Below are 24,390 nucleotides of genomic sequence, written 5' to 3' on the forward strand. Positions count from 1 at the left end.
TTGGAGGTTCAAGTCTACCCAGAGGCCCCTTGGGAGAAAGACCTGGTAACCTACTTCTGAAAACTCAGCCATTGAAAACCCTATGAAGCACATTTCTATCCTGACACACATGGGGTTGCCATTAGTCAGAATCAACTCAGTGGCAACTGATGGCTAATATACTAAGTTGCCTTTTTTCACGGTAGAACAAGGAATAAGATACCCAATCATGAATTGGCCATTTTTTCCCCCATTGTAGACCTGGGTTTGGTATTAAATTGGAAAACCAGTATCCACAGTATATTTATTCAATCAGATCATTTCTATTCTCCAGAATACAGATGTTATCTGAAATATGGTAACATTCATATCAATTCCACAGCAGCCATAAGGTACAAGATGTTGTTTGAGGTGATGCCAGAAATAAATAAGTGACCCTTATGTTAAGTCTTCTTACAGTCATGGAGCCCTGGTGGTGCAGTGGTTAAAAGCTGCGGCTGCTAACCAAAAAGTGGGCAGTTCAAATCCACCAATGACTCCTTGGAAACCCTGTGGGGCAGTACCACTCTACCTATAGGGTTGCTATGAGTTGGAATCAACTCGACAGCAACAGGTTTGGTTTGGTATCTTGCAGTCTTGAATGCAGGACAGCACACCAGAGTCGTCCTAAAGGCTGGGAGCCTGGGAGTCTACCATTCCATTCCACGGCCTCAAGCGTCACCTCCCAACCTTTCCACAATGGTGTTGCCCCAGCTTCCTTAGAATTTTCATTGATGGAAGTTAGAAAACCTTGCTTGGGAGAGAAAGAAGGGCGAGAAGAGGTGGGAGGGAGGGAGGGAGAGAAAGAGACAGGGTATAAACTAATCAACTAAGAATTGAGCAGGTCATACTTCCCTTGACTGCAGAATGGTAGATGGTCCCCAAGGTGCTTCCTGGTGCTGTACTTCCTGCCTGTGTTTGGTTTACTGAGAAGTGATAACAAATAGTGGGTCTGGGGCTTTTCTTGCAATTTTCTACTCAAGGCTAAGGATACCATAGCATACAAGGGCACATACTAGAACTTCCCTACGTGCTTTTATGGAATCCAACTGACCGATGGATTTATAACCTTGTTACTTTTTTTTTTTTAACAGAGAAAAATCTTTGCCGGAAATGCAGCGAAAACTGCAAGACATGTACTGAGTCCTTGAACTGTACAGAATGTAGGGATGGGTTAAGGTAAGCAACTGAAGGAGTTCATTAAGTCACACAGTCCCAGGAAATTCTCAATATAAATAAAATGGAAAAAAAGAAGCCAATAAATAGCTCTCTTACCATATACCTTTGAATTGACTCCCACTCAGACACTCGATTGCTATTTGCTTTCTTTCTACAATTTTATGTGACAAATTGGATGCCATCTTGCCTAAGGAAGGTTTATAAACCAAATAAAATTCTCTTTAGAAAAGATTGCTTAGATACAAGTAAATAAAAACGACCCTTTGAGAGGCATTCTTCGTACTTTTGACCTGCAGTATGCCAGTCAAGGATTGCTCTGCAGGTAATGCCAACGAATTATATTTAATCTCCCTGATTTATTCCTTTGATGGTCGGAAACTATTCCCTTATCTTTATTATGTCTGTCCATATAGCCAATCGTTCTCTTATCTTAAGTACCTCAGGCTTGGTTCCATTATGCTATGGTATGCACATAGATTTAACACCAAAGGAGGTTTTCATTGAATGGATGACTTGCTCATTGCAAAAGTGAGATAGTTGGCAGAGCTTGTAAGAGCAGCATGCAACTCCAAAGAACACGGTACCCTGTTGATCTCAGTAGGGCTCAGACCATGACCTACATTGAGTGACGAGCTAGACTATGAGTTTGCACAGAGTTCAGATTCTTTTGTACTGAATCGCTTTTAAGCATTGATAGTATCTTTTTCTCGCCTTTGATCAGAGGTGAAATAGGCAGGGTCCAGGCAGTTTCCGGAGTACCTGGGTGTTACAAACGATTAACATACTCAGCTGCTAACCAAAAGGTTGAAGATTTGAATCTACCCAGAGGCGTCTCAGAAGAAATGCCTGGTGATCTACTTCTGAAAAATCAGCCACTGAAAACCTTATGGAGCCCAGTTCTCCTCTGACATACATGGGGTCACCAAGAGTCGTAGTTGACATGACAGTAACTGGTTTAGGTAGTTTCCAAGCAGGTAATTCCTCACACTAATAAATATTGGAACATTTTTATTTAGATTTATTGAATATCTGACCAATATTGGAGCATCATTTTTTATTTGCATTTATCGACTATCTGTGGCTTTACTTTTTTTTCTTCATAAGTACATTCAATGCTAGTTTCCTTAGCGCCTTTCATTTCAAAACTTTACTCTTAATAATTCTCAGTTTATTCAGACTCCTAATTCTTCTTGGAGAAGGAGCAGAGCAGCATAATAAAAAGGACGGTAGATGTGGGTGCCAGTCCTCCTTTGCTGTTTAATAGCTGTGTGACGTTGGGCAATCACTTAACTACTCAGTTTTCTATAAAATGGAGATAATAGCCCCTATTTTGGTGAATTATGGTAAGGATTAACTGTGATAACATTTACAAAGCATCTGGCAGATAGTTGTTCCATAAGAAATTATTTAAGGTGATTTTCTTTATTTCTTAGGAAACATTTAATATAGTAAGTTAGACCACTGCTCTCCAATATCAATATGATGAGAGCTACATATGTAATTTTAAGTATTCTAGTAGCTATATGGAAGCCCTGGTGGTGTAGTGGTTAAGTGCTACGGCTGCTAACCAAAGGGTCGGCAGTTCAAATCCACCAGGCTCTCCTTGGAAACTCTATGGGGCAGTTCTACTCTGTCCTGTAGGGTCGCTATGAGTTGGAATCGACTCGATGGCACAGAGTTTGGTTTTTTTGTTGTTGTTAGTAGCTATATCAAAAGAAATTTTAAAAAGGTGGAATTGATTTTAATAAAATATTTTATTTAACCAAATATATCCAAAATATTATCGTTTCAACATGTAGTAATAAAAAACTACTAATGAGATATTTTACATTTTTTTGTTCTCATACTAAGTCTTTGAAACCTGGTATGTATGATAACTTTAAAGGACATCTTAATTCAGACAGGAATTTTTTTATAAGAAATAGTTGATCTGTATTTAGATTTCATAAAATTTACTCAAAAAGGTAGATTTGCTCAGCCAAGTTATTCCAGACTTACATTTTGCCAGTAAATGAATCAAGTACCCATTTTTTAAATTTAGATTTAAATTAGTTAAAAGTAAATAAAATTGAAAATTCAGTTCCTTGGCCACACGATCCACCCTTCAAGTGCTCAGTTGCCACGTGTGCGCGACGGAGGCCTCTATGTTGGAGAGCGCAGGACGGACAGAAGGAACGTAAGCATTGTCAGCAGGCGCTCCTGGTACCAGGTCCGTTTGCCTTATGTTTACCATTATTTTGGAAGCAGCAGAAGCTCCAAGTTCACAGCAACCGCCCTCTGCTGCGCATGACACTTAGCTCATTCCTTACTCACACAGGGCAACCTCTGTCTCCTGCTGACCAGATGCCAACCTCAGAAGTACTATCCTTTATTAGAAAAACGAGACGGCTTTTTAAAAACTCTGATAAGTTTTTCAGGGGTCCTGTTTCCCGCCACAAAAGGGTGCCATTTGGTGCAATGTCCTTTTTTTTTTTTTTTAATCCATTCCTATAGAAAAGGAGGAGATTTTCTTTTATTGGCTTTTGAAACAGCCCTCTCTGGTCAGTCAGAAGGTCATGAATGAAGTACAATCTCAGTACAGTCCTCAGTCTCCTTGAGGCTCCTTGCATTTTTCTGTGGACTTCTAGGGTTGACCATTTTTCTCAAGAGACCAGTAAATTTTTAAATAGTGACTTAAAAAAAAAAAAAAAGGGATAAAAAAAATCTATGTTTAAAAATACTGGAAGGAAATGGATTAAACTGTTTGGGAGGTTTTTCTCATCTACCTTATTTTTATGCTTTGCAAATTTCTTTAATAAGGATAAGGAAAAATACATTTTACTCTTCAAAATTAGTGTGTTCCACATAGGAAACAAAGTCAGAAATATGAATTGGAGCAATATAGGGGTTTTAAGAAACTTGAAATCATTTGACCTTGTTGATTATATACACATGTTCGAGCATCATTGACTTGGTGACATAAGATTGTTTCCTTCTCTGTAATTCCAATTACACTGTTCAGTTATGCAGTGGATAATATTTATATATCAAATGTTATAAAAAGTATTTATTTGTTTTTAATCTATAATTTTTTTAATTTGGAAATTATGAAAAAATACTGTAGCTAACAGAAATCAAGAGAAGGGAGGGGAAAATATACATTCTTCATCCAACATTCAGGCAGCTCATTAATGATGTCTAGTAATGCTTGATAGAGAAAGATAAATTTAAATTAATTATTTAATATCCTACATAACTACGAAACCAAAAACCAAACCCGTGGCCGTGAGTCAATTCCAACTCAGCAGCCCTGTAGGACAGAGTAGAACTGCCCATAGGGTTTCTCAGGGAGCGGCTGGTGGATTCAAACTGCCAACCTTCTGGTTTGCAGCTTCTCTCTTAACCACTGTACCACCAGGATGCCATGTAACTACTACAAAAACAAAATAATGTAACTAAGAAAAGTTGAGATGTTTGAGGAAGTAGCAGGATAGGCAAGTAATTTTGCTAAATTCCTCACTAGAGTGTTTAGCATTACTATATTAAGAAATATAGGCAGAAGTATATTAGAGTTTGTTGTTTAGATGGTAACCAACAGAAAAACTAAAATAAAAAAATACCGAAAAGATGAAAGAAGGCTACTTCTGGGAATTTGGGCTTGGATCAGGCAAGGATAATTGTATGCTTTTATTTGATTGGAATTCATCTTACCACCTATTGCTACTGCATTTATAATTACAAAATAACATTAAACATAATTATGTAGTAGGTCTGGGTATTAGGGAGTATTCTGGATTGTTAGGTAATGTGATTGTCTTGTCAATAAAATACCTGTAAAAGTCTCAGGGCTGGAAGATGTTGACCAAAATTAAAGCATGTCAGCCAATCTAAATAAAGATAAGAAGACTGTCCCCAAAGCCTCCCAGCACATGTTCATGCTTCAGGCATCAGTGTAGGCACAGAAGCATGATAGGAATCTAGAAGGAAAAAGAGGGTACAAGGAATGTTTCCCTTGCCTTGAAGCTTTGCCTGATCCCCTGGCCTTCAGAGAAGCTATATTTGTTGCATATGGAGTTTGGAGAGTCGTTACGTCTTTGCCTGGATCACAGCAGTCTGTAAAGCTTTGTTTCTATTTCCTCCAGCTTGCAGGGATCCCGGTGTTCTGTCGCCTGTGAGGACGGATGGTACTTCGATGGCCAGGACTGTCAACCCTGCCACCGCTTCTGTGCCACCTGCGCTGGTACCACCCCCACCCTGCTCCCCCAAGTCTTTTCCTTTATTCTTCTGGCTCTGGTTTTGCTTTTGTTTATCTGTTTTTACTCATCACTTAAGCAACCCACTTGATTTTTTTTTAATTAAATGTTGGAGAAATCTCTGAGAAGCATATTCCTCTTTCAATCATCATGACACTATATCTGTATTCTCATTGACAGTCAAACAATCAACAGTAGCCTGTTGAGAAATTTAAATATCCCAATGGTATCTCCTCCTCTTTCCGAAGAGATTTGATTTTTTTGGGCGTATGGGTTCGGTTTAACATGGGAGTTTTTTTTTTTTTCCAAAGGAAGTAAGAAAAAGCATAAATATTAAATTACAACTCTTAAAATCATAACACATGACTGCTATCTTCACAAACTATTAAAGAAACAGCCCATATGCAACCTCTATTGAAGTTTTGGAAACCCTGCTGGAGCAGTGGTTAAGAGCTATGGCTGCTAACCAAAAGGTCAGCAGTTTGAATCCACCAAGTGCTCCTTGGAAACCCTATGGGGCAGTTCTACTCCGTTCTGTTGGGTTGCTATGAGTCGAAATCGACTCCACACCAGCAGGTTTTTATTGATGTTTTGAGTCAGAATCAACTCAGTGGCAGCGGGTTTGGTTTGGTTTTGGTTTGTTGAAGCTTTGTTTCTGTTTCCTGTGTTTGTCTTGCTTTGAAGGGGCAGGAGCTGATGGGTGCATTAACTGCACTGAGGGCTACTTCATGGAGGACGGGAGATGTGTGCAGAGCTGCAGTATCAGCTACTACTTTGACTACCCTTCAGAGAATGGATACAAATCCTGCAAAAAGTAAGTGGGTCTGCCCTTCCGGTCCTAGCATTTGATTCCTAGTTCCTTATATGACTGCCTTCATAAATAATTTGGAAACCTAGAATTTTTCCACACAAAAATATACATAGCCCATTCGCTAATTCAAATTTTTTACGTATACAGTTCACTGACGGAAACCCTGGTGGCGTAGTGGTTAAGTGCAGCAGCTAGTAACCAAGAGGTCAGCAGTTCAAATCCACCAGGCACTCCTTGGAAACTCTATGGGGCAGTTCTACTCTGCCTATAGGGTCGCTATGAGTCAGAATCGACTCGAGAAGCAGTGGGTTTGGTTTTTTGGTTTAGTTCATTGATATTGATTACATTAATCATGTTGTGCCACCATGACCTTTATCCGTTGCCAAATTTTCCATCACCATCAACAGACACTCATTGCTTCCTGGACAATGACTCCTCCTTTGCCCCTTCTTCCTGCCCCAAGTAACCACTAATAAACTGTAACGTCTATACATTTGCCTATTCTAGATATTTCATATGACAAATCAAACCAAACCCATTGTTGTCAAGTCATTCCCAGCTCATAGCAAACCTACAGGACAGGGTAGACTGCCACTTGGGGTTTCCAAGGAGCAGCTGGTGGATTCAAACTGCCAACCTTTTGGTTAGCAGCAGAACTCTTAACAACTGCACCACCAGGGCTCCAGATATTTCATATAAGTAGGATCATATAATATTTGTCCTTTTGTAACTGACTTACTTTACTCAGCAGAATATTTTCAAAATTCGTCCATGTATCAGGACTTCATTTCTCTTTCTGGCTCAGTAATATTCCATTCATCAGTTTATGAGCATTTAGGCTGTTTCCACCTTTCGGCTGTTGTGAATAGTGCTGCAATGAACACTGATGTACACGTAAAAAAAAATTCTGTGTTTAACTTTTTGTGGAACTGCCAAACTGGAAAACTTAGAATTTTTAATCATAAAATCAGGTCTAAACGTTTACAAACAGACACCGGCCTGTGACTTTAACCCAACTTATCTTTGGTATTTTTTATCATCTGAGGAGTATTTTAAAAATCTTTAAGGTAATATTTCTGTGTCAAATACCTGCTATGTCCCCTTTAAAAATCACAATTGCCACCAGCTGGATTTTCTTTAATGTTGTCAAACCTATCACTTACCATCAGAAAAGACTTGTGTGTCATCGTCTAAGGGAGAATTAAGTATAAGACATTGATCGCAAACACGCCTTCTGCTGTGCTTGATGTGAGAAAGGATAATCAATTGTACATTGTTCTCATAGATGCGATGCCAGCTGCTTGACCTGCAATGGTCCAGGGTTCAAGAATTGTACAAGCTGCCCTAGTGGGTACCTCTTAGACTTGGGAATGTGTCAAATGGGAGCAATCTGCAAGGATGGTGAGTACAACTGCTCATTTTGATCTCAACAAAATGTGATCTTTCTATTCTGCTGTCTAATATATTTCCACTTAAAGAAACCATCAGGCATGCATCAGATAGGACATGGCCAGTATCTAGTTGGCATTCATTTATCTTGAAGTTATCCCCTCAATGGTATTTTTTTTTTTAATTACAAGAATAAAAAAATCACCTATAATCCTACTGGCCAAGAGTGCCACGGTTAATTTTTGCCATATTTCTTTTCAGTCTTTTTCCATGCGTATTTTTTATCACATTTTTAAAATACCGTGTACATTGAGTTTTGTATCCTGCTTTTTGCAACAAGCATTAGACATGAATATTACAGTCTTAAGAAATTTCCACTTTTAATAACAGCATAATATCCCATCATGTGGAGATACCATAGTTTTTTACCATTATTTGTTTTTTTTTTTAACTAAAAAATAGGTTTTTTTATCACTATTTGGATTGTTTATATTTTTGATTTTTTTAGATAACATGATTGTGGACATCTATGTCACAAAGCTTTGTTCATGTTTAAGATTATTACCTTTGGAAGATTCTTGAGAATTTTTAATATGTGATTTTTAATATTCTCAATTGTAATTCACCACCGTTCAGCAAGTGAAAGCATTGAAATGATGGAATAGATGAATCTTCCCTTTTTCTGACTTATAAATAGAACATACATAATTACTTAGTAATACTTAATGGGTTACTGATAGAAGTTAAATCATGAAACCAAGAGAATGAAGATAATTTATCATAAAACATTGGTGCCTCGACGTGTCTTAATGAATCTATTAGTTTACGGACTGGCATGGCAAAGTAAATAATATCAAGTTGTATCTGAATCTCTCATTAAGCCTAGCTTCATAGACTTAATGATACAATTTGATAGAACCAATTATAAAACTTAAATTTTCTAAATGTTGGTCCACGTTTCTTTCCTTTGCACCAGTGGTTCGTGAAAACATGCCAGGGCCCCATTCTGATTGAATGGTCTGGGGTGCAACCTGAGCATGGATATACTTAGAACCTCCCCAAGTATTTCTAATATGTAGTCAGTTTTGAGAACCATTACACTATCCCATCCCCTCAACAACTTGGCAAATGACAAGTCACCTCACTTCTAGCCTTAGTTTACCCATCTGTAAAACGAGTGAATGTAAATTATTCTAGTCCTAACATTTTGTGCACTTTGACTCCTAACCGCCTATATAATTTATGCTGAGGGGCCCTCAAATTTGTAACTAAATTTATGTAGACAATACATCTCAATGGTGCAGAAAGAAATTATCTTGAACCATGGTTATTCTAACTATCTTTGGATCCTTGTGAAAATAGAAAAAATAAAAAGAAAGTAAGCATTTGGAACAGTCTAACTTGATATGATCATTCCCCTGGGTTTATTCTTTCCCCTCCTTTGAATATTTCGTCTTCCAGAAATCTTATTCTACCACCTATTAGTGGTAGAGCAGTGCTGAGGATGGGAGAGTGTAGACTCTGGAGCCAGACTGCTCACGTTCACATCTGAGCTCCAAACTTCGATCAAATTATAAGCGTCCCTGGACCTTACTAAATGAGAGTAATAGTACTGACCTCATATGGTTATTCTGCAATTCCCTGTTAAAACTCATTGCTGTCAAATCAAATTCCGACTCCTAGCAACTCTGTGGGACAGAGTAGAACGGGGGCACACAGGATTTTCAAGGAGTGCCTGGTGGATTCAAACTGCCAACCTTTTGGTTAGCAACCAAACTCCTAACCACTACACCACCCAGCTCCCTATTAGGAATCACAAAAAGGCAGCATAAAGAGCTGGGCACGTTGAATGTACTGATCAAACACTATCTATGGTCTTGTTTCCACGGAGCATCATAGGTGACTTTGCATCTAGCTTTCCTGATGTATGATTGGTCTGGGAGGGATAAGTCAGACCCACTCAGGCTCTGCATGTTTGAGGGTTTCTTGGCTAACTTCACATACTGGGGTGAGAGGAGTGGACTAGTACCCCAGCAACCATGTAAGTATCATTTTTAGTTATCAGCAAGTGCCTCCTTACCCTCAATTAAAAACATGGTTCCTCTATATCTGAATATGACCAGAATTTTCTTTAGTCAGCTTCCTGAAAACTAAAAACGTTTTGAAAGTGTTTGACCCAGGAAATCTAGTGTTACTTTGAAATTCTACCCACAGCACATGCACTGGACATTTCAAAGTTTGTGATGCTTTAATTATTTTTCCTAAACCATGGTAAGCATGGGTGAAGTTATGCCAAATGGCACTTAGGTGAAAACAGAGTGTCAAGACTATGGGCAAAAGTGGAAAATGAAGAATCATAATTTGTGATGAGTCAATTTTCAGATTTCTTAAAAAATGAGATTGTCAGTGGCTCAACAGACTTCTCAAATCACATGGTAAATTACATTTAAGGATGTACTTTTTTGTTCTCTCTCTGCTATCATATTTCAGAGATTCTAAGACACACACATTTTTACATTATAACATCTCTGAAGTCAAGTGCGTCATGTTATTCCTGGCATTTTCCAAGTGCTTTTGTCCAGCAGGTTGATATGACGGAGTTGTCATTGCCTGGAAGTGAATGAGGTTTAGTCCCCGTGCTGCCTATTCAACAGTCAGGCACATAGTTACTACTGAATGTGTTGAATTGAACTGCAATTCACAATAGCTTCAAAAAAAATTAAATTATGGATCAATATTCAAAGGAAGAGTTCTTGTGTAAACACAGAAGCCAAACAGCATGTTATATGTAACAAATACTTTCAAGCAGAAAATGAAAATTCTAAGGGATAAGAATATATGGTTTAATAAGCATTTTTCTTTGTAGGACTTAAAATAAGGGAGCATCTTAAATCCACAGTGTCTTAGATGCGATGAAATATGGTATCAGTGACTATACACTCTGTGCCGTAGGTAATTCTGAAGAGAAAAACTTCTTGCGTATATTATTGTTGGTTTCTAATTTATTCTTTTTCTAATCCTTTTTTTTTTTTTTCTTCCTTCATAAATGGATACCAATCACATTTCCTGTTGGACGCAAATATCTCTCCTTGAAAAACAATGCTGTTGACTGAAATCACTTTGGGTGGACCAAATTTCTTCCTTGTTGACTGCTCCTCAATGATCTCTTCCAACCCCCCAATCTGCCTCTCTGACCAATCAAAACCTTCTCCCGTGTGTACACATCATGCTGCTCTCATCCTCAACTCTCCCTCTGTCTTGCTGACTTCCTGGAAAAGCCACGGAAGAGTCCTGGGCTGAAGGAGGCTTCTGTATGCTAGTGAAAAAGAACAATCTGTGCCAACGGAAGGTTCTTCAACAACTCTGCTGCAAAACATGTACATTCCAAGGCTGAGCAGCCATCCTAGATTTCTTTGTTCCTGTAGACTTATAGATTACTCCATATTATTATTAAAAAGAAAAAAAAAAAGCAAGCAAAAAAAAAAAAAAAGCAAGCCACCTCTCTCTTTTTTGCTCTCTTTTTCTCTCTCTCTCTCTCAAGTTTGTGCAGGGAGATGGTGAACTGTTTTGTCAGAACTTAAATGGAGAAAAAAAATAATAAACCTACAACAAGCCTACCTTTTATAACTGGGTGTTTAGCACTAAACAGCCAGAACCACAGAGACAGTATTGTATGACCAAAGCATTTGATGCCAAAATTTGACGTTAAAGTAGTGATTTGATTTCCTGCCCTGGTTTTGAAGGTCCATTTTTTTTTTCCTTCTGCATTTACTTGCTTATTCCCCCTTTGAGACGTATAAAAATACCTTTCAAAAAACATCACAAGAGCGTACATAGATCAAAATGAAAGAGAAAGTTCTTAAACCAGTCATTTTTCATACTTGTGTCCACCTTTGGCGGAAATGTCAGGAAACTGGATCTGAGGGCATTAAGAACATCCCACAGAGTTGTGTTCAGTGTCGTTTGTCTTAGTACTTCACAGTTGAGCATTGATACTTTCCACACTTAATTTACTTCATGCATTGCGTGCTGATTTTTGCATTATTCTCACTTGATAAGTCTGCTCCACTGGTTTCATCGGATAGACTTGCTGCTACTGGCTTTTCCACTGTAGATCGGGTTATTTTACACACAGCTAGTCTGATTGGATCACTGTATATAGTCAGATTGGTGATGGAAAGAATGCAGAAATACATAAAAGAGCTAGACCGAGCCAGGTCCCCTGAAATCCAGAGTGTTAACTTCATGGACCCTGCACAATCTCTTGGTGCTATCTAGCCATTATGCCCATAGCATTTTTTAAAGGCCATCAAAAATTTCATTTGTGGTGGTAGGAAGCATTTTGGATATGATGCAGGAAGTTTCTTCCTGGAGTCAAATGTTTCTAAAAGGTCCTGTATTTTTTAATAAATGGAATTTATTTAAATAATATTTAAGCCCGTGCCCCATTTGGCCGGGCAATGTTTTCAATGGTGCTTATTAGACGTTTTTTTCATCTTGTCATTTGAAGAAAATAAAACTGGAAATAGAATATGGGCAGCATGATTGTACCCTCCTGGTTCTGTTATTTTCCCACTTCTCTGTCCCTCTATAACCATGCTACAAAACACCTGTCTATTGAGTGTTGTTTTCTTTGAAATATCTGTTCTGGTTTTCTATGACTCCCTAAATCCATCATGGAAACTAGCAGATAGAAATACAAGAAAACTGTTTTGAATCCACGGTCAAAAATAAGCAAGCCTGATAGATATTTTTACCAATTCTGAGTTTTGCTGCTTAGAGGAATATCAACCAACATCAAGTTTCTTCATTTCTCATATCAGAGCTCCATTGATGACCTCATTTGCTTTGGGAGTGACCAGCTATCTTGCAGGCTTTATGCTTCTCAGAGCCTCACTTCCAAAGTGTCACTGGCTTTCACAGCTGAGGAGAGGAATGATATTAAGATAAATTATCCTGGGAAGGAGCTGGGAAGTGGATGCTAAGGTCCCCCATCCAAGCAGCAAGTTAGTCAAAAGCCTACCTTGAAAAATCATCCCCAGACATCAAAGTTGACTTTCTTCCAAACCAAGATGAATAATAAGTCTAATGGCCCTCTTAAAGCATTATAGTGACAGTAAGTCATATGATTCATAAGTAACTAGGTTAGTAACTGATTTTACTGAATAATTTTCCTCTTTATAACACTGCAGGCCCTTCTAACATGAAGAAAGTGAGTTAATCCTGGGCACAGAATATAGAGTCTTACATTTAAAGCACAGTCCTGTGGATAAGTGTAAGCACAAGCCTAAACCGAGGTCAAGCAGATGGCATACACCAGATATATCTGCCAAGGAGTCCATTTAATTGAACCAGCCCATAATATTTGAGGCACAAGGTTATTATGGTAGGAAAGATCAAAATGATGTCTGTGTTCTTAAATAACAATCCACATGACAGCCAAATCCGTTGGGGTCCACCCGCGTGCATTCCATTTCCCATTGACCCCGCAGGCTCATGTCACAGAAATACTGGTTCAACTACTAGTGTTATACTGCCTCATTTATCTACATAACATTATTAACTAGAACATAATGCTTTCAAAGTTTAAGTTAATGTTATATATTATGTATAAATATATATATTCATAATGAGATATATGTAATGGATAGTACAAAGTTTGGAGACTTAACAAATGCTCTAACCTTCTAGAGACAAAAGTCTTATCTTCTGTGTTCTTTTGTCTTTTTATTTTTGATTAGTGCTCCATTGTTAAATCCAAATCCACTTTTACTGAAAAATACTGTACATGTGTAAAATGTTCAGTTGTTTTTTTGTAAAATATAGTAGAATGGTTGTAATTGATACTGGCCAAAATCAATGTTATTCCACATTTTATTTTTTCTATTAAATTAACCTAAGTTCCTGTTTATTTGATCTGTTCATACCCATGTGTAAACATCTCTGAAAGGGTGCGAGGTAATGAGAAACTGTTCTCTGTTTTTGCATCGAATCTGTGAACAAAAAGGAAAGGGTGGAGGTGAACGAAGCATCTAAATAAAGTCGGAAAAGAAAGGGTAGGCAGAGGTCTGAAGTGAAAAGGAAAGAGAAACAGAACAATATAAGAAGAGAACAGGTTAAATTTGGTCATGAATGTATATTATATCTTGTTTTTACAAAGCAGGTTTTGAAAAATATTTTAAAAACTTGGTGTAGTTTTTCTCCAATTGTATGAATACTAGTTCCCATCCCATGGACCATCTGGGTCCACTGTTTCCCTTGTGCTTCCAATGGGCATGAAGCACTACGCATCTACCAGTGGGTGTGGGGGGATGGGGTCCAAAGGGTGGAGAATGAGGCAGGAAGCATCCAAATTGGTAAAGGAGGAGGTGGCATGGTTCAGTTTGCTGACAACTTGTATGAAACTGACAATGGCTATATTTGTGGATGCTTAGAAGATGACTTTGTTCAAAATAAATCTCCAGTACATGGCAAAGAGTGGGACTGAATAGTTAGCAAAAACAGCCGTGGAGTATATAGGTCTTTGACTCTTTGAACCTTACGTAAGATGTAATCATTAGCCTTGAAGATTCACTGCCCTGCCTTTTTGTAACGAAATGAGAAAAAAGAAAAACCAACAAACAAATTGAACGACTAGTTTTAAAGATCTAGAGGTATAAAAGATGTAAGAGAGAGCCTCTACTGTGCTAAAGCCCCCCGATTGGGATGGGAAGAAACTAATCTTATTGACCACCTACTGTGTGCTGCACAATGTGGGAATATGCAGCATATACATGATGATGTAAATATATCATCTTTTAATTCTTAAAAGAACCTAGCCCAGATGTACACTTATCCTCCATTTACAAACAAAAAACTGAGGTGCACAGACTTGAAATAAATTGACTGAGTTTACGTATCTTGTAAGTGGTAGATTCAGAATAATAAGAAAATAATAGTAAGGCAGTTAACAATATGTAATGGCTTGTAAATATCAAATGAACGGGACACACACCCAGTGTGTTCAGAATACACTGAGATTCCTTTGGATTGGACTGGTTGGGGCAAGTTTCCTGCAACAGGTTAAGCTAGAATCAGTTCTGGAAGGACAGCTAAGGCAGACACCTATGGAAGACATTGCTAATCAATCAGTATCCATCTACAAATTGATCAGAATTTGCTTACAAGAGAAAGACTTACTTTCCACCTCAGTATCAGTCTTAATATGCTGCTAATAGCTTCTGTCAGATTCATTGTTTTCCACTCCACATCTACCCTTCATTTTGAGGCGCTTGCAAACTAAGAACTTGGTCCAGAGGGGAGGGTATTGGTTTAGTAACAATTTCGTGATTTAAGCTTCTCAGAGTAACCAACACCTTAGGTATATCCGGGTATAGAAATTTATAGCACCTTATCCTCCTCATGTAAAGAGAATGTCATGCTCCTAAAGCATAAAATAGACTTGCATTCTTAACTACTTTCATATTATCATTCAGCCTCACTCAAAGAAAGTGATGGCAGACAGGCAGCATGAAAAATGGAAATAGCGTATGGAGACGATTCTAAACTATGGCCTGCCCAGTTCAATGCTTCTACTGTAATACTAAATGGCAAAGGGGAAACAAAGGCCAGCTGCAGTTTGACCTCACCTGGCCTGAGCTGGGCCCCCGGCCCCAAATTCAATATGTGTATCTGACAGAAACCATAAACCTGCTTCACTTCTCTGGTCAACATCTATTTCCAAATATGTTATTTTTGTTGCAAACCCATAAAATCTGGAGCTCTCGGCAGAGTACTTTACAGCCATTGACAAATTTAGCAGGTCATAGCCAAGATGGACTTAATTTCACTGTAGTTCATTAGAGCTACTTGACACCCAGAAATGAAGACTGTAATCCCTGTAATCATCACAAGAGGTAAAGATCTGGCCCCAGTCAGTTCTTGGGCAAAAGGATGCAGTTATGCAGAACCATTACGTTTCAGCAGGCCAGTCTGCAGCTGTCTCCCATTCTCTACCTCCAAGGGACATATAAGACAGTTTTCACTGAGTTATCCCTGAAGATTTTTCCTACAAGTTCTCTCTAAAGTGTCCTTGTTTGGGGACAACTATTACTTTTTCAGGACTATGTATCAAGTGGCCACAGATGTTTTGCATCCCCACTTGCTAGAAAATTCGGGACACATTCTTTGAGGCCTAAATTGTAACCATTCTTTAATTTTTTTTAAGAACACAGTATTTTAAGTTTGACAGAGTTTTTACCAAAATGGTTGTATTTAATTTGGTCCACACAATAACCCCATGAGGTGGATGAGGCAAGTACTAATATCCTGATTATATAGATGAAGCATTAGAGGCCTATAGAAATCAGGAAACCCTGGTAGCTTAGTGGTAAAGAGTTCGGCTGCTAACCAAAAAGTTGGCAGTTGAATCCACCAGGCACTCCTTGGAAACCCTATGGGGCAGTTCTACTCTGTCCTATAGGGTCACTACGAGCTGGAATCGGCTCGACAGCAACTGGTCTGGTCTCTGGTCTAAGGGGTGTGGCTGGAACTGAAGCCCACAGCTTCAGCCTTCTGTATAACACTGCCTTCTTTTTAGCATTGCCAGAGAAAAACAAATTCACATTACATACATTGCAAAGCAAAGGGTCAGAACCTTTTCCCAAGTGAAGAGAGAAAGCACCATATATCCCTGGACTTGCCTCTTTCTCCTGTAAGCTCGAATTAATTGCTTCCATAAATAAACTTTACTAATTCCCTATTATACACCAACCTCTGAGGTCTTTTTTGGCCTCTTCAGGCTTATAGTCTAAATACACAAAAACACATGGTTATAATATGAAGCTATTTAAGTGCCTTAAAAGGGGCATTAAGAAAATATTGGCAGTCCAGAGGAGCGAGCCCACTTCGCCAATTGTTAAAAGTCCCATGCCCTTGCACTACAAGCTTTTCAAGTGCACTCAAAAATAGCTTGAACCACTAAAAATAGAGTTGGCTCTAAAATGCAGAAATAAAAAGTCAAAGACCAAAATCAAATGATATCCTGTTTAATGAAATATCTACAAAATGCAGCATGTCAAGCTAATCAATTGCAACTCAACTCTTAAGGAATTACATACAACTAAATTTAATGTAGGATGAAGGTGAATTTTAATATGTTGGATATGATGTCGTATCTTAAAATGTAGGGTGATCTAGGATTTATGGAGGGTCTTAACATAGCCCTACAAAAACAAAGGGAGGAACAATTAGTTCACTCTGCTAGTTGGTGTACAGATCACTTCCTGGATCCTAACGTCTTCTCTTTGCTCCCTACACTTTATTCAAGGTGATCTTATCCAGTCTCATGGCTTTAAATACCATCTGTATGTTGATTACTAGATAGATGGATAATCTTTATTCTTGACCTCTTCCTCAAGATTCATGAGGCTAATTGACATTTCCTTTCAGATGTCTAATAATCATCTCAAAATTAACGTGTCCAAAATAAACTTAAGATTCCCCAACTCCCTAACCATCGCTACCAAGAAATCTCTCCCATCTCAGTAAAAGGCATTATAATCCAACCACCTAATCACTCAAACCACAAACCTAGGGTTCTTCCTCCTTTTTTTCTCCCCCATATCCAATCCATCAACAAAGTCCAGTTAACTCTACCTCCAAATATATCTCAAAAGGTCTATTTCTCCCCACTCCACAGCTGTAACACTGGGCCAAACCACCATTTTCTCCAAAATGTACTGCTGCAGGAGCCTCCGAACTAGACTCTCTGCTTCTCTTTCTTCTCTCCTCTTTTCTTCTTTCTATTCTCTTTTCTTTCCATCCCCATCCATTCTCCACAGCTACTGTAAATATAAAATCAGATATTGTCACTCCTTTCTTATTCACTCAATAAAATCTGAACTCCTTACGACGGCCTCGTTCTCACCTCATCTCATGCCACCCTTTCCCTTGTTCATCATGTTCTAGCCATAGCAACTTTCTTTTTACTCTGCAAACAAAACAAGCTTGTTCAGGTTCAAGATCCATGGTCTTCACATGGCTGGCTCCCTCTCATCCTACAGGTCTTTGTTCAAAAACAACTTCCTTAGAAAGAAGCTCCCTCCATGCATACCTGCCCACTCTTCTTTTAAGTCTTTCATAGCCATTATCACAACATGACATTATATTGTTCACTTACTTGTCTACTGTTGGTCTCTCCCATTAGAATGTCAGCTCCATGAGAGCTGGGACCTCATCTGTCTTATTCACAGCTGCATCTTATACATCTAGCACAGTGCCTTGCTTAATAAGTATTTGTGGAATGAGTGAATAGAATGACTTCAGAGAGAAGTCACATTTGACCCGAATCTTGAAGGATAAGCAGGAATTTGTAAGTCAAGGAAGGCTAGGATATAAAAGCAAGGTACTCCAAGAAAGAACATCCTGAACAAAGACACAAAGCTATCAAAAGGCTTGTGGACTAAGAGGGGCACAGAGGCTGAGGCATGGGGTGGGTGTGGCAAGAGGCTGGAGGGAGGAGATGGGAAAACCACTTGGGGTCAATTTGTAAAAGACCTTCAGTGGGGCTGTTGCCCTTCCTCCCCCATCTTGTCATCAGAGTCATCAGTTCTGTGTTCAGAGAGGCTAACTGACTTGCCCAAGGACCCCATCAAGTCAACTCTTGGCCTCCTGCCAACATATTAAGGAAGCAATTCATTCAGACAGAATGCTGAGGAGGCTGTATGTGCTTCAGTTCCCAGAGGACTGATGGCTATGCTGAGCCAGCTTAATGAAAGGACAGGGCACCAAGCAGAGTTCAGCTTTCAGGTGAGTACACAAGAGCAGGCAGCCCACAGCCTCTCGTCACTGTGAGGTCCATGGCCACAGCAACAAATTAGGTGACGCCTGTTTACAAGACTGGACTTGGGGACAGGAGCCTGCTCAGAGCCTTACTTTCCTCCTCAGAAAAGAGAAAGCCCCTTCCCCTCTAAGCTGTCATTACCAGAGAAGAGCAAAAGGAAGGAAAGTGATATGCTAACAGCTCAGCTTCCCTAACAGCACCAACAATAACTCCTTAATAATAATAAAAGGAGGACAGGGAATCAAGATCAACAGCCCAAGGCTGATTCCTATGAGGCAGAGGTCAAACATACCTCCACCTTCCAACCTTTTTAGCAATTCTGACATTAGTCATCCATCCCACAGCACTCTCTACTGCTCCGCTGGTTTGATAATTTCTTGCCATAGCCACATAGAACTCACAGACCCTACTCAGTTATAGGGTTTTTAGGGAAGCAACAGGTTACAATTCAGAATACAGTTCTTCCATCAGGACAGCCTTTTCTCAGTCATACCAGCAGACAGGCCTCTCTCTGGCCCCCAGTCCCTCTGCCCAGCCTCTACCCTGCTTGGGAAAATGTTACAAAGCTCTTTAGCTTCACCAGTAAGTGCCTGAAGGCACCCCACGGCCACCTTCCATAGATCGGAAACAGTTGCTCTGCCCAAAAGTGCCCAAAGGCTCCACCAGCAAGGCTCTTGCCCAAAGGTAGTCAGCTTTTTCACTCTTGTGGCAGGCAAAGAAGTTCACCATGTGTCTCCTGATGGTCTTCTGGTTCTGCTGCCTCTGCTGCCACCATTTCTCTGCCACTGCTTCTTGCTGTCTTGCCATCTCTTATGTTATAGCTCTCTCTGTCTTCTGGGTCTAAGAGGGTCTCAGTGAAGGGGTCCTGGCTTCAAAGGATGTGATGTGCTCTGCTCCCATCTCTTCTTGGTGGTAACCAGGTCCCCTCTGCCTAGGGGGTTGGAAAAACTGACCAATCACCTCATTAGGGCCCCATACACCTTATTTCATGGTTCCCACCCCCACAGGGTTCCACACACATTTATTTGCATTATTAGCTAACTATCCAATCCCCTTGGTGGGCCACAAGAACCTTATTTGCATAGTCGCACCCAGCCATTTGGTGGGAGTCACAAAGGCTATGGCTAGAAGGGCCATGTTAAGTAATTCACTACACCTCAGTAGCACAAATGGTTTGCTCTCAACTACTAACCTAAATGGTGGTGGACTGAACCCACCGAGCAGTGCCATGGACAAAAGGCCTCGCAATCTGCTTCCATAAAGATTACAAACAATAAAACCCTATGGAGCAGTCTACTCTAACACATGGGGTCATCATGAGTCAGAATCAACTCAACAGCAATGGGTTTTTTGGTAATAATAATAGCAGCCCCCATGTACGGTGTGCTTCCTATGTGCTGAGTACTGTGCTAAATGCTTTATAAGGGTCATTTCATTTCAATACCCCTATTTTATTCCCTTCTTACAAATGAAAAAGCAGATGGGGTAGAAGCCTAAGGTACCCCAGTGCTAAGAAGAAGATCTGGAATTGATTTAAACCCAGAAAATGTGATTTTCTGAGCCTCCAGGAGGAGGCACACGAGCTCCCAAGGGTCTGTCCATTTGTCATACTGTGAGGGCTTGCATGTAGCTGTGATGCTAGAAGCTATGCCACCAGCATTCAGAAACCAGCAGGGTTGCCCAAGGAGGACAGATTTCAGCTGAGTTTCCAGACTAAGAAGGACCCAGCAGTCTACTTCTGAAAAGAATTAGCCAGTGAAAACCTTATGAATAGCAGCAGAACATTGTCTGATATAGTGCCAGAAGATGAGCCTCCCAGGTTGGAAGGCACTCAAAAGACGACTGGAGAAGAGCCACCTCTGCAAAGTAGGTCGACCTTAATGACGTGGTTGGAGTAAAGCTTTCAGGACCTTCATCTGCTGACGTGGCATGACTCAAAATGAAAAGAAACAGCTGCAAACATCCATTAATAATTGGAACCTGGAATGTAAGAAGTATGAACCTAGGAAAATTGGAAATCATCAAAAATGAAATGGAATGCATAAACATTGATACCCTAGGCATGAGTGAGCTGAAATGGACTGGTGTTGGCCATTTTGAATCAGACAATCACATAGCCTACTATGCCAGGAGTGACAATTTGAAGAGGAATGATGTTGCATTCATCGTCAAAAAGAACATTTCGAGATCTATCCTGAAGTACAACACTGTCATCGATAGAATAATATCCATATGCCTACAAGGAAGACCAATTAATATGACTATTATTCAAATTTACACACCAACCACTAAGGCCAAAGATGAAGGATTTTAAGATTTTTATCAGCCTCTGCAGTCTCAAATTGATTGAACATGCAATCAGGATGCATTGATAATTACTGGTGATTGGAATGCGAAAGTTGGAAACAAAGAAGAAGGATCTGGTAGTTGGAAAATACGGCCTTGGTGACAGAAACAATGCCACAGATAACGTGACAGAATTTTGCAAGACCAATGACTTCTTCATTGCAAATACCTTTTTTCACCAACATAAACAGCAACTCTACACATGCACCTCACCAGATGGAAAACACAGGAATCAAATTGACTACTTCTGTGGGAAGAGACGATGGAAAAGCTCAATATCATCAGTCAGATAAGGCCAGGGGCCGACTATGGAACAGACCATCAATTACTCATATGGAAGGTCAAGTTGAAACTGAAGAAAATCAGAGCAAGTCCACGAGAGCCAAAATACTACCTTGAGTACATCCCACCTGAATTTAGAGACCATCTCAATAATAGATTTGACCTGTTGAACACTAATGACCAAAGACCAGATGAGTTGTGGAATAACATCAAGGACATCATACATGAAGAAAGCAAGAGGTCATTAAAAAGACAGGAAAGAAAGAAAAGACCAAGATGGATGTCAGAGGAGACTCTGAAACTTGCTCTCAAGCATTGAGCAGCTAAAGCAAAAGGAAGAATTGATGAAGTAAAAGAACTGAACAGAAGATTTCAAAGGGCAACTTGAGAAGACAAAGTAAAGTATTAGAATGACATGTGCAAAGAGCTGGAGATGGAAAATCAAAAGGGAAGAACATGCTCGGCGTTTCTCAAGCTGAAAGAACTGAAGAAAAATTCAAACCTCGAGTTGCAATGGTGAAGGATTCTATGGGGAAAATATTAAATGAAGCAGGAAGCGTCAAAAGAAGATGGAAGGAATACACAGAGTCATTATACCAAAAAGAATTAGTTGATGTTACAACCATTTCAAGAGGTGGCATATGATCAGGAACCGATGGTACTGAAGGAAGAAGTCCAAGCTGCACTGAAGGCATTGGCGAAAAACAAGGCTCCAGGAATTGAAAGAATATCAATTCAGATGTTTCAAAAAATGATGCAGCACTGCAAGTGCTCACTCGTGTATGCCAGGACATTGGGAAGACAGCTACCTGGCCAAGCGACTAGAAAAGATCCACATTTGTGCCCATTCCAAAGAAAGGTGATCCAACAGAATGCAGAAATTATCAAACAATATCGTTAACATCACACGCAAGTAAAATTTTGCTGAAGATCATTCAAAAGCAGTTGCAGCAGTACATCAACAGGGAACTGCCAAAAATTCAAGCCAGATTCAGAAGAGGATGCGGAACCAGAGATTTCATTGTTGATGTCAGATGGATCTTGGCTGAAAGCAGAGAATACGAGAAAGATGTTTACCTGTGTTTTATTGACTATGCAAAGGCATTTGACTATGGGGATCACAACAAATTATGAATAACATTGCGAAGAATGGGAATTCCAGAACACTTAATTGTGCTCATAGATCAAGAAGCAGTTGGTCAAACAGAACAAGGGGATACTGTATCATTTAAAGTTAGGACAGGTGTGTGTCAGGGTTGTATCCTTTCACCATACCTAGACAATTTGTATGCTGAGCAAATAATCTGAGAAGCTGGACTATATGAAGAAGAACAGGGCATCAGAATTGGAGGAAGACTCATTAACAACCTGCATTATACAGATGACACAACCTTGCCTGCTGAAAGTGAAGAGGACTTGAGGCACTTACTGATGAAAATCAAAGACCACAGCCTTCGGTAAGGATTACACCTCAACATAAAGAAAACAAAAATCTTCACAACTGGACCAATGAGCAACATCATGATAAACGGAGAAAAGATTGAAGTTGTCAAGGATTTCACTTTACTTGGATCCATAATCAACAGCCATGGAAGCAGCAGTCAAGAAATCAAAAGACGCATTGCACTGGGCAAATCTGCTGCAAAGGACCTCTTTAAAGTGTTGAAAAGCAAAGATATCACCTTGAAGACTAAGGTGCGCCTGACCCAAGCCGTGGTATTTTCAATCACATCATATGCATGTGAAAGCTGGGCAATGAATGGGGAAGACTGAAGAAGAATTGATGCCTTTGAATTGTGGTGTTGGCGAAGAATATTGAACATACCATGGACTGCCAAGAGAACAAACAAACCTGTCTTGGAAGAAGTACAACCAGAATTCTCCTTAGCAAAAAGGATGGTGAGACTGTGTCTTACATACTTTGGCATGTTGTCAGGAGGGATCAGTACCTGGAGAAGGACATCATGCTTGGTAAAGTACAGGGTGAGCGGAAAAGAGGAAGACCCTCAACAAGATGGACTGACACAGTGGTTGCAACAACGGGCTCAAGCATAACAATTGTAAGGATGGCGCAAGACTGGGCAGCATTTCGTTCTGTGGTACATAGGGTCGCTGTGAGTCGGAACTGACTCGCCAGCACCTAACAACACAACAACAGCAACCAGGAGGAGAAATACAAGAGCCAAGGAAGAATTCCTTCAAAACAACTTTCAGCCCATGACCATGGAGTTTGCATCAGGATGATCTATTTTAGCTAGTGATGTCAGGCTCAGGGTCCATGTTGTCTCTTGTGAACAGGGCAATGTTCACCCCGTACTGCTCTGTGTGACCAAACCAGGAGTCATTATTATTGTTATCAATATTACATTATTCAGTGTAAAGGGAAAATAGCATGAGACTTCCTGACAATGCTGTCACTGAACCTAGAACACACACAAAACCATTGCCACAAACTCAGTAAAGCTAATGCTTTAGGACGTCACCAATCAAAGTGTGGGTAGTGGACCAGCAACATAGGCATCATCATGAGCTGGGAGTTGGTTAGCATGGTCAGAATTCCAACCATATCCCGCCAGAAGTCCCATTCCCTGGTTATTCAATCAAACACTAATGGAAACATTGCTGTGAAGAGACTTTGAAGATGAAATTAAAGGTTGTTATCAACTGACCACAGAGTCCCTGGGTGGTGCAAATAGTTAACGCACTCAGTTGCTAACCAAAAAGTTGGAATTTAAGACCACCCAGAGGTACCTCAGAAGAAAAGTCTGGCAACCAACTTCCAAAAAAATCAGGTATTGAAAGCCCTGTGGTACAGGGACACACATGGAGTCCCATGACTTAGAACTGAGCTGGCAGAAAATGTTTTTTTATTAGCTGACCTTAAAATAGGGAGACTATAGATAAAACTATTGGTCTCTACCTATCTGGAGCAAAAGAGAAAGAAGGAAACCAAAGACTCAAAGAAGAAACTAGTCTACAGGACTGATAACCTACATGAACCATGGCCTCATCTCTTCTGAGACCAGAAGAACTAGATGGTGCCCAACTACCCCTAACAACCATTCTGATCAGGGACACAACAGATGGTCCCAGATAGAATGGGAAAATAATGTAAAATGAAACTCAGATTCTTTTAAAAAAAAAGGCTAGACTTACTGGACTGGTAGGGGCTAGAGGAACCCCCGAGACTATTGCCCTGAGACACCCTTTAAGCTTTGAACTAAAACCATTCCCAGAGGTCACCTTTCAGCTAAATAACAGATTGGCTCATAAAATAAACAATATCACTACGAGTACTGTGCTCCTTTAAA

General features: G+C 39.8%; 1 protein-coding gene across 2 annotated transcripts in view; it reads left to right on the top strand.

Moving 5' to 3' along the window:
- The window catches only part of PCSK5 (proprotein convertase subtilisin/kexin type 5), a 492,175-nt gene that overhangs the window by 327,027 nt on the left and 140,758 nt on the right, over positions 1–24,390 (top strand). Inside the window, exons 17-21 of one of the 2 annotated variants that reach the window (XM_049895204.1) lie at positions 1,113–1,197; positions 5,319–5,416; positions 6,114–6,243; positions 7,526–7,641; positions 10,908–13,496. In XM_049895204.1, the coding sequence (XP_049751161.1) occupies positions 1,113–1,197; positions 5,319–5,416; positions 6,114–6,243; positions 7,526–7,641; positions 10,908–11,023 (545 nt within the window). In that variant the 3' untranslated portion in view covers positions 11,024–13,496. Of the gene's footprint in view, positions 1–1,112; positions 1,198–5,318; positions 5,417–6,113; positions 6,244–7,525; positions 7,642–10,907; positions 13,497–24,390 lie in introns of those variants that run through there. The other variant, XM_049895206.1, reaches the window with a different exon arrangement.

The sequence above is a fragment of the Elephas maximus genome, chromosome 9, assembly GCF_024166365.1.
Source record: "Elephas maximus indicus isolate mEleMax1 chromosome 9, mEleMax1 primary haplotype, whole genome shotgun sequence".
NCBI lineage: Eukaryota > Metazoa > Chordata > Mammalia > Proboscidea > Elephantidae > Elephas > Elephas maximus.